This window comes from Mobula hypostoma, chromosome 20 (assembly GCF_963921235.1).
Source record: "Mobula hypostoma chromosome 20, sMobHyp1.1, whole genome shotgun sequence".
Taxonomy (NCBI): Eukaryota; Metazoa; Chordata; class Chondrichthyes; order Myliobatiformes; family Myliobatidae; genus Mobula; species Mobula hypostoma.
The window spans coordinates 34,424,191-34,444,377 of record NC_086116.1 but is presented as its reverse complement, the minus strand read 5'-3'; the positions used below and the strand labels follow the sequence as shown (position 1 = coordinate 34,444,377).

Here is a 20,187-nt window from a genome sequence, read left to right as displayed (position 1 = left end):
TGTAGATGGTGCTTACTGTAGCCACTGTGCATTGGTGATGGACGGAACGAACGTGTACAGTGGTGGATGTGTTGTGGATCTTTGCTGATGTGCTCCTTGAGAAGTTGTTGGATGTGCATTTGGCCAGGCAAGCGGACAGTTTCCCATCACATTCCTGACTTGTTAAAGGGGAAAGAGTCAAGGGATGGTATTCAGCATGGAACTATGATGCTGTGTTGCTGTTATTTCCGAGATGTCGTTTATGCAATAATGATAAATATTGAGAATATCAGATGAAGAGTTCTTGAAAGTGAGTCCGTAGATTATGGGGACATTTCAATGATGGGGCAAGTGAAGTTATCCCCTTTGGTTCAAAAGCCTGATGGTTGAGGGGTAATAACTGTTCCTGAACCTGATGGTGTGGGTCCTGATGATTCTGTACTTTCTTCCTGATGGTAGCAGCGAGAAGAGAGCGTGACCTGGTGATGAATGCTGCTTTCCTGCGACAATACTCCGTGTAGACAAGCTCTTTTCTTCCCTCCCCCCACCCCTCCGTTGGGCAGAAGATGCAAAAGCTGGGAGCAAGTACCACCAGCCTCAAGGACAGTAACCCACTGTTATAAGACTCTCAGATGGACCTCTTGTATGTTAAAGATGAACCCTTGACCTTTCAATCTACCTTGTTGTGACCTTTGCACTTTATTTGTCTACCTGTACTGTAATTTTTTTTATAACTGTTAACACTGTATTCAGTTTCATTTATCACGTATACATTTCACCTGTACAGTGAAATGCATCATTTGCATTAACATCCAACACAACTAGGGATGTGCAGTGTTGCCACACATTCTGGCACCAACAAAGCATTCCCACAATGCTTGGCAGAACAACGCAGAACTCAATAAGCAATAAAACAACAAAGGCAAAGCAAGCCCCCTTTCCTCCTTCACTCCCTCCCTCCCTCTCACACACACAGTCAGGCCTCCAACTGCAGGACAAGCATCTGGTCTCCAGTTTGGGCCTCCAACTCCAGGACAGACCTCCAGTCTTCAGGCTTCGGCCTTGGGTTTCAACTTTTAGATTGCCGATTCAGTATCGGCTGATGATTGTGGTCTTACGATGGGACCCTGAATTCAGACTCACTGGCCCGTGTGCCTCCTCCTCACACGGACATTTGATCCTTTAAAGAAGCTCTTAGATTGACAGGTGACTATGCGGAGAATGGAGGGATATGGATTATGTGTGGGCAGAAGGGACTAGTTTGGCATTTAATTACTAGTCCAGCACAACATCACGGGCCAACAGGCCGATTCCCGTGTTGTCCCATTTAGTACATTGTGTTATTGTTTTCCTTTAGCTACCTTGTTCCTTAAGGTTGTCATAGTGGGGATGGACGGGGTGGGAGTGGGGATAAGCTCCCACTCCTTATTAAATGGTATGCATCTCAACTAGCCTCTGACAACCAGGTCCAACTCCTGGCCTTCACATGTTGCTTAGCAACTAAACCTAGTAGAACAGTTTCTCCTGACAGGAAAAGGGGCAAAGGCTGGCACCTAAAACCAGTCGGTTCGGGCAGACGCAGCACATCAGCTCACCTGGGAGAAGGAAAACTCTGATCTCAAACATCCGCTGCCTTGCAGTTATACCCACTCATGGGGAAGGCTTTGGGATTAAACCCCGGGGCGGGGCGGGGGGGGAGTCCAGAGATGGAGTCCCGAAGGCAGTCCTCAGTTGAGTTTAACACTGACTGGCAGCTCCTGCAATGCCATAGGTGCCAAACCATCTCGGTGTCTGCCTTTGGATTCATCAGTTGTGTGGAGAGGGTAGCCTGCTGCATTGGCAACAGCTTGCTCTCTGTGTCATACCATCCTGGCTTGCGTATCACGTAGACAGCTAGGACACATTATCCATGGTTGACCCCAAACAGCGGAGGGCCTTAATTGGTACCAACTTGTGTACGGACTGATCTCGATGAAATGTGAACAAAAGTCTTTCAATATATCTCAGTACGTGTGACAATAAACTATTAACCTCCTGCTGCAGGTTCCTGTTTGAAGGGATGGGTGGCACTGTACTGTACACAGGAGACTTCCGATTGGCTAAAGGGGAAGCAGCTCGTTTCGAGTTCCTGCATTCAGGAGGCAGGTAAAGCAATACATTTCTTTTGCCTTGCGACCAGTCGCACTGTGACTCCTTCAAATGGTGTGCAGATGTACAACATGGCACAGGCCCTTCAGCCCACAGTGCCTGTACTGACCATGATGCCAAAGGGGCTGTGGAGCTGAGCGTCTGATATTAATGAGGGAGATACCTACTTTTTTTCTGCTGAAATACCACCTTTTACAGCGCTACTCATGCCCCTACACCAGCTCCCTCACCGCCATTCAGGACCCCAAGCAGTCCTTCTGAGTGAGGTGACACTTCTCTTGCAAGTACGTGAGCATCGTCTATTGTATCTGGTGCTCCTGGTGCACATCGGTGAGACCTGAAGTAAACTGACCCAGTAGTCAGAATCAGACTTATTATCACTGAAATATGTTGTGGAATCTCTTGTTTTGCAGAAGTAGTACAGTGTAATACATAAAAAAATTATTATAAGTTACAGTTGGTGGTTGTCCATCGTGTCTAACGACTACATGAAACCTGTGCAGGAGAATTTTTTAAGTGGAAAAGCAATTTCACAGGAGCAGTTCCCCTCTTGATCTCAGAAGTCTGGGTCCAGTGGTACGAACAAGTGTCACAAACTGGGGTCTTCCTTGGCTGCAGTGGATGACCATGACATCTTCTGTGCCTTGTCATGCCCTTCACTCTCCACGGAGCGTTGCAGAACCACCTTCCTGGCTGTTGGGTCTCACTGTAGATCTCATCCCCCCAGTCCGCCAGAACTGACTTTGCGTGCTAGGGCAGGCGTGTCCCTATCTCGCTGGGGTTACGAAGCCACCGGCTAACCTCACCTGGTTTAGCCTGCCTGTTGTAGCGGTGTACCAGAGCGTGGCCGCTGTCGCATGCAAACAGCTACTTGGAGCCACAGGTGGAAGCTGAGTGTTTGGTGGGTGAGCTGCCCTGATTGGACACGACAAGCCCCTTTATGGGGATGCTACCCCTCCCTGGACACCCCATACGTCCCATAAATTACAATAAGAAATATTTTAAAATAAATAGTGTTAAAACAGAGCAAATAGTACAGTAACTTTCATGGGGTCATGGACAGTTCAGAAATCTGATGGCAGAGGGGGAAGAAACTGTTCCTGAATCGTTGAGTGTGTGTCTTCAGGCTCCTGTACCTCCTTCCTGATGGTAGCAATGAGAAGAGGGCATGTCCTGGGTGATGAGGGTCCTTAATGATGGATGTCACCTTTTTGATGCATTACCTATTGAAGATTATCCTCAATAGTGAGGATGCTAGTGCCTGTGATGGAATTTGCTTAGTTGAAAACTCTCTGCAGCCAGTTAAAAAAAAAATTATTGAGATGCAGTCAGAATAGGTCCTTCCGGCTCTAACAACTACACTACCCAGCAATCCCTGATTTAACACTAGACTAATCAGGGACAATTTACAATGACCAATTAACCTACTGACGGGTACGTCTTTAGAATGTGGGAGGAAACCGTAGTCATGGGAAAAATGTACAAACTCCTTACAGACAGCAGAGGGAATTGAACCCAGGTCGCTGGTACTGTAAAGCAACCTGCCAACCACTACCAATGTGGCCCCTCTGTACCAGGTAGAGATGAAGTTCCCCAGTATGCAGTATGTGATTTGAAAGAGCAAACATGGTGATAGACAATAACTAACTAGGAGCTAGTATGAAATTGATAGACCAAATGGTTGTTTCAGCTCTATCATTCTTCTGCCACAGAGTGAAAGACATATCGACGGTGTATTTAGACACAACATTTTGTGACCCACGATTCTACCAAATCCCAAGCAGGGTGAGTGTTCACCAGATTTTACCCAAATCCTGCTCCTAGGCGCGATATTTTGCAGATGCTGGAAATCCAGACCAACACACGTAAAATGCTGGAGGAACTCAGCAGGTCAGTCAGCATCTATTCCGGGGAATAAACAGTTGACTTTCCCCGATGAAAGGTCTTGGCCCAAAACGTCGACTATTTATCCTCTCTGTAGACACTACCTGACCTGATGAGTTCCTGAGACTGGGGTTCAATTCCTGGGATAAAAACCTCTGGCTGTCCACTCTGACAAATCATTGACCCCAACAGAAATCCTAGTGAAGGATTATAATCTATTGGATTTAAGATTTCTTATCAGCCCGTGCAGAAAACATGCTGTCCATTTAGAATTAATGACGTTATTGAAATGATTATGTGGCCTAGATGGGCTGAGTGGCCTATTTCTATCATTTGGTTCTGCAGCTCAACCAAGGGGTGACGTGCAGGAGTTAATGATTTTATTTTGCTGAAGAGCTAATTGAATTTGAAACTCATTTTACATAACTTCCTGTCAACCTTCATTGCACGGATGAGGGCTTTTCCCTTTGGAGTGAAGGAGGATGAGAGGAGACTTGATAGAGATGATGAGGGGCGTAGATGGAGTGGACAGCCAGAGACGTTCTCCCAGGGTAGATATGGCTAACACGAAAAGGGCATAGTTTTAGGGTGATTGGAGGATTGTATAGGGGGGATGTCAGAGGTACGTTTTTTTTTTACACAGAGTAGTAAGCGTGTGGAACTTGCTGCTGGAATGATAGTAGAGGCTTATACATCAGTTAAGAGACTTTTAGATAGGCACATGGATGACGGAAAAGTGGAGGGTTATGTAAGAAAGAAGGGTTCAATTGATCTTAGTAGGTTGAAGGGCCAGGACAACATCATGCCACTGTGCAGACTGGAAGATTAATTGACCACTAAATCGTCAACAGTGTGTGCGGGAGTGGTGGGATCTGGGGGCAATTGATGGAAGTGTAAGAAGAAAGCAAGTGAGACAAAGGTTGGTGGTGTTGTGGATAGTGTAGAAGGATGTCACAGGTTACAACAGGACATTGACAGAAAGTGGAGCTGGGCTGAGAAGTGGCAGATGGAGTTCAACCCAGAGTGTGAAATAATTCACTTTGGAAGGTTGAACTTGGAAGGTTGCAAGGTTAATGGCAGGATTCTTAATTGCCATTAACAATGTAGAGGAACAGAAGGATCTTAGGATCTACATCCAAAGATCCCCCAAAGTTGCTACGCAAGTTGATAGGGTGGTTCAGAAGGCATTTGTGCGTTGGCCTTCATTAGCCCAGGATTGAGGTCAAGAGCCGCAAGATAATGTTGCAGCTCTATAAAACCCTGGTTAGACCAAACTTGGAGTATTGTGTTCAGTTCTGGTCACCTTATTGTAGGAAGGATTTGGAAACTTCAGAGAGGATGCAGAGGAGATCTACTAGGATGCTGCCTGGATTAAAAAGCATGCTTTATGAGGATTGGTTGGTGGGCTAAAGCTATATTTTTTTGAGTGGAGGAGGATGAGAGCTGATGCAAAAGAGGTGCACCGATGAGAGGCATAGATTGAGTGGATAGCCAACACCTTTCTCTCCAGGACGGCAATGGTTAATACCAGAGGACATTCATTTAAGTTGAGTGGAGCAAGGTATGAGGGGGGGTTTTTAGGTGCCTGGAAATCACTGCCAGGGGAGGTGGTAGAAGCAGATGTGTTCGGGACGTTTAATGGACTCTTAGATAGGTCGTGAGTTCGAGCCCCAGCCGAGGGAACGTGTTGTGTCCTTGAGCAAGGCACTTAATCACACATTGCTCTGCGACGACACCGGTGCCAAGCTGTATGGGTCCTAAAGCCCCTCCCTTGGACAACATTGGTGTCGTGGAGAGGGGAGACTTGCAGCATAGGCAACTGCTGGTCTTCCATACAACCTTGCCCAGGCCTGCGCCCTGGAGAGTGAGACTTTCCAGGCGCAGATCCATGGTCTTGCAAGACTAACGGATGCCTTTTATTTATTTAGATAGGCACATGAATGACAGAGAAATGGAGGGCTGTGGTCTGTATAGGAGGCAAGGGTAATATTGATTGTGGAGTAGGTTAGAAAGTTGGCACAACATTGCACAGCCTATGCTGACTATGTTCTGTATTTTGTAAAAAGTGGTACTGCTGGAGGGTTTGCCCAAAACATAGGTGTTTCATGTTCAACACAGCCATGGTGGGTTGAGGGGACTATTTCTGTACCCTTTGTCTATGAGAGCTTGCGTCTCTGAATCTGGATTCTGATGGAGACTGCTGCTCCTTATAAATTGATGAAGGGTCTCTGCCTGCCTGTTTATTCCCCTCCATAGATGCTACCTGACTTGCTGAGTTCCTCCAGCATTTTGTGTGTGTGTTGCTTGGATTTCCACCAACTGCAGAATCTCTTGTGTTTGTGCTGCTCTTTGTGAGTTTTCTGCACTCATATTGCTGATGAACTGTGCAGAATGTTTATGAAAGACCCTAAGAACATAAGAGCCAAATTAGGCCATTCATCCTATTGAATCTGCTCAGCCATTCCATCATGGCTGATGTATTATCCCTCGCAACCCCATTCTCCTGATTCTCCTGATAACCTTTGACACCCTTACTAATCAAGAACCTATCCACCTTTGCTTTCAATATACCCAATGACTTGGCCTGCACAGCTGTCTGTGGTAATGAATTCCACACATTCACCACCCACTGGCTAAAGAAATTTCTCCTCATCTCTGTTCTAAAGGGAGCCTTTATTCTGAGGCTGTACCCTCTGATCCTAGACTCCCCCATGATAGGAAATATACTCTCTACATCCTCTCTATCTAGGACTTACAATATTCAATAGGGTACATTAAGATCCCCCCCATTCTTCTGAACTCCAGCAAGTACTGACCCAGAGCCATCAAACACTCTTCATACATTAACCCTTTTCATTCCTGGGATCATTCTTGTGAACCTGCTCTGGACCCTCTCCAATGCTAGCATGCCCTTTCTTACTCAAAGGACCCAAAGCTACTCACAATGCTCCAAGTGCGGTGTGGTCAATGCCTTACAAAGTATCAGCATTACATTGTTAACAGTTGGAGATCTTCGTGGATCTAACTGATGGTCTGATGTTCGACCCCAGGAGGAGTGTCTGAATGGAATTCTGGAGTTGGTTGGAAGCTGGATCACACTCAGTCCCTACAACGTGGTGTGGCTAAACTGCAAAGCTGCCTACGGGTACGAGTATCTCTTTACTCACCTCAGTGAGGAGTTTGGTGTCCAGGTGAGTGGTTTGTACTGTGTCATTCAGATTCAGGGTTGAAGGGCTGAATTGTTGCATTTTGTCATCAACTCTGTGCTTGACGTCATCATGGGTTTAATGTGGAACATCCAAGTCAGAAGGTCCCCTTCAGAGATTGGAGTATTGAAATCCAGGGTAGACCTACGTTTGGTAACCATCTGAACCCAGGTTTCCAGTACTGTGCAAAAGTCTTAGGCACCCTAGACTTTTTAGGTGGTTTCAGATAGTATGGCCTCCACAGAGCTCTAATCTCAGTATCACTGAGGCTGTCTGGGACTAGCTGGAGAGACAGAAGCAACAAGACAGCCAAAACCTGCAGAGAACTGTGGCAAGTTCTCCAAGATGCTTGGAACAACCTAACAGCTGATTTTCTTATAAAAGTGTACCTAAGAGAATTGATGCAGTTTTAAAGGAAAAGGATGGTTGCAGGAAATATTGATTTGATTTAGTTTATTACTGTTTACTGCTCTTTATAGTAATTTTTTGATATTTAGAAACTTTTCATTATTTTTGAAAGCATTTTTGCTTTACAGAATTTTTTTTATGTTTGTAAGACTTTTACACAATACTGTTGTTAACCACCTGGTTTAAAGGTGGTCTACAATTTAAGACCATAAGACATAGGAACATAATTAGGCCATTTGGCCCATCTGTTCTGCCATTCTATCATGGCTGATTTATTATCCCTCTTAACCACATCCTCCTGCTTTCTCCTACAACCTTTTGGAGCCCTAACTAATCAACAACCTATCAACCTCTGCTTTAAATATGCCCATTGAGAATCAGAACCAGGATATTATCACTGACATGTTGTATAATTTGTTGTTTTGTGGCAGCAGTACAGTGCAAAACATTAAAAACTACTCTAAGTTGCAATAAGAAATATTTTAAAAAGCAGTAATGCAAGAAGTGCGGTAGTGTCCATGGGTTCCTGATTAATCCATTCAGAAATCTGATGTGGCAATGAATTCCACAAATTCATCACCCTCTGGCTCAAGAAATTCCTCCTCATCTCTGTTCTAATAGAATAGAACTTCATTGTCATTGCTGAAGACAATGAGATTGTGCTGCTACTCAGTCTGTGCAAAACAGATATTTATAATTCATGCGGTACGGCTTATGGAACAAAAATCCCATAATTACAAGTGACTTTGATTATCCATAACACTCAAAGACCATTAGCAAGCCGGGGTGTAGCATTATTCAGCTGCACAACAGCCTTTGGGAATATATATATATATTTTAATAAGTAATGCAAAAATAGAAATAAAAAAAAGTAGTGAGGTAGTGTTCATGGGTTCAATCCATGTCCTGGGTGGTGAGGGTCCTTAATGATGGATGCCACCTTCTTGAGGCATCGCCTGTTGAAGATGTCCTCAACGTTGGGGAGCGTTGTGCCCGTGATGAAGATGGATGAATCCATAACTCGCTGCAGCCTCTTGCGATCCTCCACACCAGACAGTGATGCAACAGAACAGAATGCTCTCCAAAGTACATCTATAGAAATTTGCAAGAATTGTTGGTGTCATACCAGGTTGTCTCAAAGCAGGAAATGAAAGTATGAATGAATAATTAGATAATGCCGAAGAGGTTGTGCTTATGGGTTCAAGGACCATTCGAAAATCCAATGGTGAGGGGAAGAATCTGTTTATAAAACATTGTGTATTTTCAAGCTCCTGTACCTTCTCCCTGATGGTGGTAATGAAAGGAGGACAGATGCCGAAGTTCAAAGTAAATTTATTATCAAGGTACATATCTGTCACCATATACAACCGTGAGATTCATTTCATTTCCTTGCAGGCATTCACAGCAAATACAAAGAAACACAATAGATTCAATGAAAAACCGCACTCAAGATGGATAAATGTGCAAAAGATAACAAACTCTGCAAATGCAAAAATAAAAAAAAACCAAAATAGTAATTATAAATAAGCAATAAATATGAAGAACATGGCGTGACAAATCCTTGACAGTGATTTTATTGGTTGTGGGAACATTTCAGTAATGAGGCAAGTGAAGTTGAGTGAAGTTACTCAAAAGCCTGATGATTGAGGGATAATAACTATTCCTGAACCTGGAATAGTGAGTCCTGAGGCTCCGGTACCACCTGCCTGATGGGAGCGGCAAAAAGAGAGCATGACCTGGATGGTGAGAGTCCTCAATGGATGCTGCTTTCCTGCGACAGCGCTCCGGGTAGATGTGCTCACCGGTGGGGAGGCTATAACCACAGCAGCTGATTAAGTCCTTAACGGTTTGTGGGAGATTTTTGTGCATTAGTGCTGCACCTCCTGTGTGATAACAATGACTGCACAGTGTTTCTTTGGGAATGTTCAAAGGGGATCCTCACAACTGTAGGGTTAATGCTCCCTCCTTATTCCCAGGATTAGGAATTTAAACTTTAATCATCTTGCCCTTGGTTCCACTTTCCTGCCTGCTCCCCTTATGCAGTGCGTCTGAAGTTCAAGTCTGCTGGTATTCAGTGATCCAGGTTCCACCGCTGAAAGGCCTGGATAGATGGCAGGTGAAGAGGATGTTTCCGGTAGTGGGAGAGTCTCGGACCAGGAGGGACAGCCTCAGAATAGAAAAGCATTCCCTCAGAATAGAGACTAGGAGGAATTCCTTGGTGAATCTGTGGAATTCATTGCCATCAGATTTCTGTGTGGATCATAAATTATGAACGCCACCTCACTTTTTACACAAATTATTACATATTTCCTATTGCAAACTATAGCAAGTTTTTAGGTATTGCACTGTATTGAACTCAGCAGGTCAGGCAGTGTCTATGGAAATGAATCAACAGCCAACGTTTCAACCCGAGACCCTTCACCAGGACTCATCAGTTGGAAAACATTTCTCCCGTAAGAGGTTACAAAAACTGGAGGCCATAGGGTAGGGTGGAAAATGTTCAGAGGGGATGTGAGGAATTGATTGTGAACTAGGAATGAGAAGTCGAGGGAAACTCATTGAGGGACCTACAGTGGAAAGGGTGAGCAACCTCAAGGTCCTGGGAGTCAGCATCTCTGAAGATCTGTCTTGGGCCTAGCATTTTGATACAGTTACAAAGAAAGTGCACCAGTGGCTACATTTCATTAGGAGTTTGAGGAGGTTTGGTGTGTCACCAAAAGACACTCATAAATTTCTACAGATGTACCGTGGAGAGCTTTCTAACTGGCTGCATCTCCATCTGGTGTTGAGGCACCACTGCACAGGAACACCAAAAACATTGAAAATTGTAGACTCAGCCACCTCTGTCATGGGCACAACCCTCCCCACCATCGAGGACATCTTTCATAGGTGATGCTTCCATCTATGAAGAAAGTAGCATCCATCTTAAGGACCCTCACCCTCATGCCATCTTCTCATTACTACCATCAGGGAGGAAGTTCAGGAGCCTGAAGACCCACATTCAGTGTTTCAAGAACTGCTTCTTCCCCTTGACCATCAGATTTCTGAATGGTCCATGAACACCACCTCTCGTTTTTTTCTGTTTCTGCACTACTTTTTTTTATTTCTTCTTGTAACTTGTAGTAATTTGTTGTGTATTGCACTGTACTGCTGCCACAAAACAACACATTTCACGACATACATCAGTGGTAATAAACCTGATTCTGAATGTTTTTACCTGGAGGTGACTGGAATCAGGAAGGCACTGACAGAGGGGTTCTTGTGGAGTTGGTGGCAGACTCTCTCACAAGTACCTGGTCGCGCACTTGAATTACCAAAATAGAGAAGTCTTCAAGTGCTGGTAAATGGGGTTAGACGGCTGGAATAGACAGAATAGGCCGAAAAGTCAGTTTCTTACTGTATTACACTGAGGAAATCCTCCTTGGTGTCTTAAATAGATCTCTTTTTTTTTCCAGAAACCACCCCTCCCACCATCACATGTCCCCCTAGGGAGAGAGCCCTTTTAGCATCTACCCATTAACACAAGAGATTCCGCAGATGCTGAAAATCTTGATAATACACAGAGATGCTGGAGGAACTCAACAGATCAGGCAGCATCTAGGGAGGGAAATGAACAACTGACATTTCAGCCCAAGACCCTTCATCAGAGCCCCCCAAAACTTTGTGTTTTTTGAGGTGACTTCTTGTGCTTTACCACCTTCAACTGCTCAGCCTTTCCTAGTAAGTCAGTCCTTTCATGTAAGAAGCCAAATGAGACCATGATTCTACCCTCTATTTGTGGAATGAACATTTTTTGGGTTTGTTTTGCATTTCTTTTTCCAGGTTCATCTTAACAAGCTGGACATGTTCAAAAATATGCCAGAGATTCTATATCATGTGACAACGGACAGACTGACACAGATTCACGCCTGCAGATACCCCAGGGTACAGTAACTTCAACAGATTTTACCTGCATTATTCCTTATTTCTCTGACCACCTGTCCCTACATTGATGGTAGAAAAATGGAGGGCTATGTGGGAGAGAACGGTTCGATTGATCTCACAATAGGTTAAAAGGCAGGAACGACATCATGGGCCGAAGGATTGGTACTATCCTGTAACGTTCCATGTTCTGTATCCCTTCCTGGCTAGGGCTCAAATTTACATTTACACTCACACCTGCTGGATAACCGTCTGGGATGTGACACGTGCGATATAAATGCAGGCTGTTGTTAGTGTATGTGTGGTTGAAGGGTTCATTGGTTCATTATTGTTAACTGTACCGAGATACAGTGGAAAAACCTGTCTTGCGTACTGTTCACACAGATCAGATCATTACACAGTGCGTTGAGGTAGGTGTAACACCAACAGTGCAGAATAAAGTGTAAAAGCACGTAAACCATAAGGTGCAAGATCATAATGAGGGAGACAGTGAGGCCAGGAGTCCATCTTATCGTACAAGAGTCCATTAACCGTTAGTTAGAAGCTGACCTTGAGCCTGGTGATGCATGCTTTCAGAGTTATTTATCTTCTGGAGTGGGGAGCAGAACGTATGTCTGGGTGAGGTCTTTGATTATGTTGGCTCCTTTACTGAGGCAGGGAGAAGTATAGATGGAGCCCATAGAGGGACTCCTATGATGTGCTGAGCTATGTCCTCAGCTCTCTGCAGTTTCTTGCGTTCACATGTAAAAACAACCAAAAGCAGGTCAGCGACCAAGTGCAAGATCATTACAAGGTAGATTGCGAGGCCATTAGTCCAGTGTACTGTACAAGAGGTCCGTTCAGGAACCAGTGGGATAGAAGCTGTCCTTGAGATTGGTGATGTGTGCTTTCAGGCTTTTGTATCTTCTTCCCGATGGGAGAGAAGAGTTGAGAATGTCCGGGGGTGAGTGGGGGATCTTTGATTATGTTGGCTGCCTTGCTGATGCTGCAAGAAGTGGAGAGGGAGGCAATGGAGGGGAGGCTGGTTTCCGTGATGTCTGTGTCCACAGCTCTGCAGTTTCTTGTGGTCACGTGCAGAGCGAACCAAGCCGTGATGCATCGGGACAGAGTGCTTTCTCTGATGGCACACTCTATGAGGGTATCTGGTTTTAATAATAATGTTCATGGTCAAGCACCTCTCCTTCCAATTTGTGTATTGGTGTTTTTGCCAGGACGAATACTTTGCTCGCGGAAACAGGCTTCCGTGTGGAATCAAGGCCAAGGATGGGACTCCACTTCGTATCATCTCCATCAAACCTTCCACAATGTGGTTTGGGGAAAGGATGAAAAGCACCAGTGTCATTGTCAGGTGAATATACAGCCGCAGCTTAATGCATGAGGTGTGTTGGATGTCTCGGGGCCTGTTCTCGACAGAGCTCTGAAGAATGAGGAGGGATCTCGTTGAAAGCTCTCAATTACTGAAAGCTCTAGATAGAGTGGACATGGAGAGGATGTTTCCTATGGTGGGGGAGTCTAGGACCAGGGGATGTAGCCTCAGAATAGAAGGACGTCTTTCTGAACAGGGATGAGGAGGAATTTATTGCCACTGTGGTGGCCAAGTTACTGGGTATATCTGAAGTGGAGGTTGATAGGTTCTTGATTAGTAAGGGCGTCAATGATTATGGGGAGAATGGGAAAGAGAGGAAAAATAAATCAGCCCATGTTGGAATGGTGGAGCAGACTCCATGGGCCGAATGGCCTAAATCTGCTCCTGTATCTTATGGACTTCTGGTTCCAAATCTAAAACTTGTACAGACCATTGGATTGTTTTGCTGAACACTTAAGGTTAAATCATGCGGGGTGATTCACGGAAAGCGTTCAGTTTTTGCAGAAAATGTTCTTTGTACAGGCTCTTGGAGTGGATGGATTTTTACAGACCGTTCAATTTATAGCTTATGTTTGCTGAGCTGAAGGTGAATCCTGGCGGCAGAAGTTGGTCGGCTGTTCAGAGGGAAAGTGTTGCTGGAAAGCAATATGTATACAACCAAACGAAACAACGTTCCTCCGGACCACAGTGCACCCGCAAAACGCATATCACACACGGCACATAAACAAAATATTACCATAAATAAGTCACTCAAATATTTTAATTTGCGTGCATATAGTACACAGCACAGGTAAACAGCACAGTAAACAGCTCATCGTCCTAGTGAGGAGACCTCAGTGGTGGCAGGGTATTTGTTAGTCTCACAGCCTGAGGGGAGAATATGTTACCCAGTCTGGCAGCCCCTGTCCTGATGCTCCTGTATCTTCTTTCTTGACAGTAGTGGGTCAAGGAGATTGATGATGAGTGGTAGGGATCTTCACAATGCCTTGGTGAAAAGCAGCTTCACAAATCTAACACTTCATTGTTGACTCTGAGCCATCCCTCCCACCACCCCCACCACCCCCAATAATCCCGGTAAAACTGAAAATTGACGAGATAAAGCTTTGTTCTGGTGTAAATTACCCAGAAATTCCTAAGCAGATGGTGCTTTCACTTGAACAACTTGAAAAACCACAAACCCTCGTGTGGACTTTGTTTTGAGGTTGAGGCTGTGCTCCTCGATATGGGACTCAGCATGAACAACAAGCAATCTGGAGTAACGACTTTTGTGACCTCTGCACCACTGCTGAGGTCTCGTAGGAATAAAGGTATAATAAAGATTAGCTTTATTTCTCACAGTTACGTCGAAACGTCCCATGAAATGTGTCCTTCGCGCCCACGACCAACACCGACCAAGGTGTTCTGGGGGCATTCCTCCCCCCCCCACCCCAGTGTTGCCGTGTTACTAGTGCCAACACAGCGTGCCCATAACTCACTAACCCTAACCTGTACGTCTCTGGAATGTGGTAGGAAACCAGAGCACCCGGAGGAAACATCCACTGCTATTCACCACACTCCACTCGGCAGCAGTTAGAGAGGTTGGGGGGGTGGTGGGGGAGTTGCTTTTGCATTAGATCTCCAAACCATGCCAGGATTCTGAACATTGCAAGAGATCTGTGTAAAGTAGGCCTTTATACTGGTAATGATAAAGTGTTTTCAGGGCCCCAAACAGTCCTTCCAGGTGAGGCGACACTTCACCTGTGAGTCGGCTGGGGTGATGTACTGCGTCCGGTGCTCCCGATGTGGCCTTCTATATATTGGCGAGACCTGACGCAGACTGGGAGACCGCTTTGCTGAACATCTACACGCTGTCCGCCAGAGAAAGCAGGATTTCCCAGTGGTCACGCATTTTAATTCCACATCCCATTCCCATTCTGATAGGTTTATCCACGACCTCCTCTACTGTAAAGATGAAGCCACACTCAGGTTGGAGGAACAACACCTTGTATTCCGTCTGGGTAGCCTCCAACCTGATAGCATGAACATTGACTTCTCAAACTTCTGCTAATGCCCCACCTCCCCCTCGTACCCCATTCGTTATTTATTTATTTATATACACACATTCTTTTTCTCTCTCTCCTTTTTCTCCTTCTGTCCCCTTCACTATACCCCTTGCCCATCCTCTGGGTTTTTCCCCCTCTCCCCCTTTTCTTTCTCCCTGGGCCTCCTGTCCCGTGATCCTCTCATATCCCTTTTGCCTATCACCTGTCCAGCTCTTGGCTCCATCCCTCCCCCTCCTGTCTTCTCCTATCATTTTGGATCTCCCCCTCCCCCTCCCACTTTCATTCTCTTACTAGCTCTTCTTTCAGTTAGTCCTGACGAAGGGTCTCGGCCCGAAACGTCGACTGTACCTCTTCCTAGAGATGTTGCATGGCCTGCTGTGTTCACCAGCAACTTTGATATGTATTGCTTGAAGTGTTTGTGCATGTCTGGCCTGGTACGCTGCTAGCATTTAGGGCAGCGATGAAGGTCCTCTGTCTTTGGTGATGTTCAGGGCTTCCTTCATCGTGTCAGTAGCTTCCCGATTCAGCTTTTCACTGCTGTTGGCCATACAGGTCCTGGATGGAGACTCAGGAATACCATCGCACTCAGATGTAGAAGGATTCTTCATTGCTATTTTGTAACAATTTTGTTTTACCAGTCCAGGTTGTTGATCTGGAGGGAGCGGAGGACCACTCTTAGTCTGACCTCTACCCTTTGACTTATTTGACCTGGGTGATGCTGCCAAGCGCCAAAGCATAAAGCCCTGGCTCCAACCAGCAAAGCTCTCCGGGGCATTGAGGCACGCAAGACTCCAAACCCTATGACAAGGTTATGGTCCTCTTGAAGGGTTTGTACAAACCTGAGGACATTTACGGTGAGAGGAGGCAAGTTCAAAGGAGATACGTAGGGCAAAGCTTTTATTTAAGCATAGAGCGAATGGTGCCTACAATGTACTGCCAGAGGTGGTGTTGGAGCTAGATATGTTGGAGGTGTTCAGGAGGGTCTTGAATAGGTTGGCAAGTATGCCGGGAATGGAAGGACGTGGACATTGTGTAGGCAGAAGGGATTAGTTTAATTAGGTGTTTAGTCACTAGTTTAATTCGATCAGTACAACACTGTGGGTGAAAGACCTGTTCCTCTGTACAGTTCTCCTTTCTCAAAGACATAAAAGTCAAGTTGATTGTCATCTGCACAAGTCCATATCTGCACAGATGCACTGAAAAACTTGCTTGCCTCAGCATCACAGGCACAGCACCAGATAAGCAACATTCACAACAAAAGCATAAATTATACTTACATTTTTTATGAGAAAGGTCACAACTAGAATTTTAAAAAAACAAAATCCATTCTATACACGAGATGTTTAATCTGGAAACCGCCCTGCCTCAATGCTTTGAATGCTGTTGAACTGGTCTGTGTTGTTTGGTCAGTTCACAGAATTGACAAATCTGCTCAATTTGAAACAAAGCCATTTACTGTGTTTGTTGTTTTCAGGACTGGGGAGAGTTCGTACCGGGCCTGTTTCTCATTTCACTCCTCATTCAGCGAGGTAATGCAGAAAGATTTTTAAATTTCAAGTTCATTTAATGTTCCTGAGGCATTTTGTGCCTCAGAAATGGAAGTAGGACTGTCGCTCACCCCCTTGAGAATATGCCACCAATTAGTCAGGGTGTGACTGATGCTAGAAATCCAGAGCAACACACACTCACACAAAATGCTGGAGGAACTCAGCAAGTCAGGCAGCTTTTATAGCGAGGAATAAACAGTCAACGCTTCAAGCCGAGACCCCTCATCGGGACTGGAAAGGAAGGGGGGAGATGCCAAAATGAGAAGGTGAGAGGGGGAAGGGAAAGGTGAACAAGCTAGAAAGTGATAGGTAAAGCCAGACTGGTGGGGGAGGGGGGATGAAGTAAGAAGCTGAGAGGTGATAGGTGGAAAAGACGAAGGGCTGGAGAAGATGGAATCTGATAGCAGAGGAGAGTGGACCGTGGGGAAAAAGGAAGGAGGAAGGCCACCAGGGTGAGGTGATAGTCAGGTGAGGAGAAGAGTCAGAGTTGGGAATAGAAGAGGGAAGGGGGAGGGGAAAAGTTATCGGAAGTTGGAGAAATTGGAATTAGTGAACAGATTGTGACTTCTGTTATTTTCCTGCTTGTCCCCGTAATCGAAGACTCATCCATAGACTAAAAATCTTTCCTACTCGTTCTTGAATAAAATGACTCCACTTTCACTACTCCTTAGAGAATTGTTATACCTGTCCGTGCCTTGTGGCACATCGGGCGGCAACCTTGCAGTTTCTTTAGCACTTCGTCTGTTTTTTTTTTATGAGGCTGACTTGCTAGCTCGATGCTCAACCCAGCACAGATGGAAAGTGTGCAAAGAGCTGGCCAGATTTGAACCCTGGACCACTCACCTAGAAGTCTGGTGCTGATATGACTACACCATCAGCTGGCGGGTTAGAGAATATAGTCTCTGTACTCCACAGAATAAATTCCTCCTCCCTTCCTTAAATTTCTGTACTGTAGGGCTCTGCGAGAAGAACAGAGATGTCAAGAGAATCTCTATCCTAAAGAGATGAGGAGGAATTCCTTTAGCCAGAGGTTGGTGAAGCTGTGGAATTCAATGCCAAGGACAGCTGTGGAGGCCTAGTGGTTGGGTATATTTAAAGTGGAAGCTGATAGGTTCTTGATTAGTCAGGCCAAGTTATGGAAAGAATGAGATTGAGAGACATAATAAATCAGCTCTGTGGCAGGGGTTTCCAGCCTTTTTTAGGCCATGGAACAATACTTTTATGCTATGGACCAATATTATTAAGCAAAGGGTCTTTGGACCCCAGCTTGGGAACCCCTGCTCTGTGGGAAGCAATAGAAAGGGAGACCCTTTTTCTGAAAGCATATTCTTAATTCTAGAATATTAATTTTCACATTAATCAAACTTGGAATTGTTCTTCGTGTTTCCATTGAGCTTTCTGTATAGTCAGGTGCTCATGGTCATTTCTAGCAAGTGTTAGATTCTGATGTTTTGATTCAGAAGTCATAAAACTTACTGCTTTGCCATCATTTTAAGAGAGCAAAAGAACTGGAAAGGGCGAGTAGCAAGAGTCCAGTAGCAACGGCAGAAAATAACAAAGCGAAGATGGCAAGCCAATGTGCTTTGCTCTTATACCACAGATAACAGACATTCCATTCAAATTTGTAGGTAAGAGTTCACCAATCACATTCAAAGATTGAAAGTACATTTATTATCAAAGACTATAAATTATATAGCCTTGAGATTTGCTTCCTCACAGGTAGCCACAAAGCGAGAAACCCGAAAGAACCTAATTTTAACCCAATACAAGAGGGAAAAAAAACACAAATCATGCAAACAACTGAAGCGAACAACAACAATTGAAACCAAAATTGAGTCCTCACATCCAAACCCTGGAGCAATCTGGAGTAGGCCCAAAGCCTTGCTTGTCAGATCATCATATTAGCGGGCACAGAGCACAACAGTTGGGCCAGTCTTCATAGTCTTAGCGCCATGGAGAGAGGGGTGACCATCATGGAGAAGGAGCGATATCAGCTCTAGTCCCAGATCCCTGCACTATGTCTTTTCTGTCTAAATTGACGAAGCAACAGAACAGTGAAAGGCTCTGGCACCCTGGAGAGAGGAGTGAACATCGTGGAGAGCGAGCAAAATTGGCTCCCACCTCCATTCTAGGCCAGCATTAAATTGTCTAAACAACGTATCATACCTCGCACTAGGACCTGGGCACCGCTGCAGCGAAAGGCTCGGAGCCTAGACCGTGCCGCCCAGGGACTTGCTCCAGGCCCAGATTTCACCATCCAGCCTGAAGCTGCTCTCAAGCTCTTCAAATCAGCCCATCACCCAGAGTGATCCAACCATGCACCCAGGCCAGTCGTATGGGCACTGAATCTCCTGCCCTGACTTCTCCTCTTGGCACCCAGAGCAATCCAACCCATCACCCAGACCAATTGTATGGGCATCGGAGCTCCACTGTCCCGATTTCTCTCTGACTGGCTCACTCCATCTGCATCGATTCTGCAACCCACTACCCCCCGAACTCACCTCGCCATCGGTCCCCCATTCACTGTTCACAGTGATAATTTTACACAATTTACCTCAGGAAAAAGTGCTTCTAGCAATGTTTTTAGTCAGATTTCTTAAGTTTTTGACCACCAGAAAGCTGTTGCATGCATTCGGTAGAGCCGTAGTAACCGGAAGTTGGGATCAGATAGCCCCTATTCAAATAATATGCGCTAGAAGCTTCCAGAATAACTCACAGAACTGTAACCACTAGGAAACGCAAAGAACAATTTATGCACATAGACAAAATACAAGCAGGCATCAGAAATTTCAAAACACAAAGAAAAGAACAATTTTACGGTCCAGTGGAACACTTGGAATTAGTGAGGAGGCGGGCAATGAAATTGGATATGTTCCCTTCCGTAGATCTTCACCAGGCACCAGTGAGCAACTGGACAGAAGGTGAAGCTCAGTCCAAGTTTATCCACCTCTGATACTGCTCCAGATGAATGGTCTCGACCCGAAACAGTGTCTGTCCAGTTCCCTCGTACAAATGTTGCCTGGCCTGCTGAGTTCCTCCAGCTTTTCAGAATCAGTTTTAATATCACCGGCATATGTCATGAAATGTGTTGTTTTGCAGCAGCAGTACAATGCAATGCATAACAATAAAAACTAAATTATAGTAGGTGTGTTTATTTTTTAAAAATTAAATAGGTAGTGCCAAAGAGAGAGAGAAAAAAGAAAAAATAGTGAGGTAGTGGTCATGGGTTCAATGTCCATTCAGAATCAGATGGCAGAGGGGAAGAAGCTGTTCCTGAATCAATGAGTGTGTGCCTTCAGGCTCCTGTACCTCTTCCCTGATGGTAACAATGAGAAAAGGGCATCTAGGGGTCCTTGATGATGCATGCTGCCTTTTTCGAGGCATCGCTCCTTGAAGACATCAAAGCTAAGCAGACCCATGATGGAGCTGACTGTGTTTACAACTTTTTGCAGCTTATTTCGATCCCGTGCAGTGGCCCCTTTCGTACCAGATGGCGATGCAGCCAGTTAGAATGCTCTCCACGGTACTGCTGTAGAAATTTGTGTGTTGCTCTAGATTCCAGCACCTGCACCCTCAGAAAGGAGACTGTTAACTTGTTTTAGTCAGATCATGGCACACAGGAATATGAAGCAAATATTTCTAAGTATTAAATCATATTTCCTCTTGCTTTCCAGTGTAATTATGTA

The 20,187-nt window shown here is 45.1% G+C and overlaps 1 protein-coding gene across 4 annotated transcripts in view; it reads left to right on the top strand.

The window, feature by feature from the left end:
- Positions 1–20,187, top strand: part of dclre1c (DNA cross-link repair 1C, PSO2 homolog (S. cerevisiae)) — a 63,574-nt gene that overhangs the window by 19,030 nt on the left and 24,357 nt on the right. For 3 of the 4 annotated variants that reach the window (XM_063072646.1, XM_063072648.1, XM_063072650.1), the window contains 6 exons: positions 2,023–2,124; positions 3,840–3,912; positions 7,062–7,202; positions 11,448–11,549; positions 12,758–12,894; positions 16,429–16,483. In XM_063072646.1, the coding sequence (XP_062928716.1) occupies positions 2,023–2,124; positions 3,840–3,912; positions 7,062–7,202; positions 11,448–11,549; positions 12,758–12,894; positions 16,429–16,483 (610 nt within the window). The remainder of the gene's footprint in view (positions 1–2,022; positions 2,125–3,839; positions 3,913–7,061; positions 7,203–11,447; positions 11,550–12,757; positions 12,895–16,428; positions 16,484–20,187) is intronic. The other variant, XM_063072647.1, reaches the window with a different exon arrangement.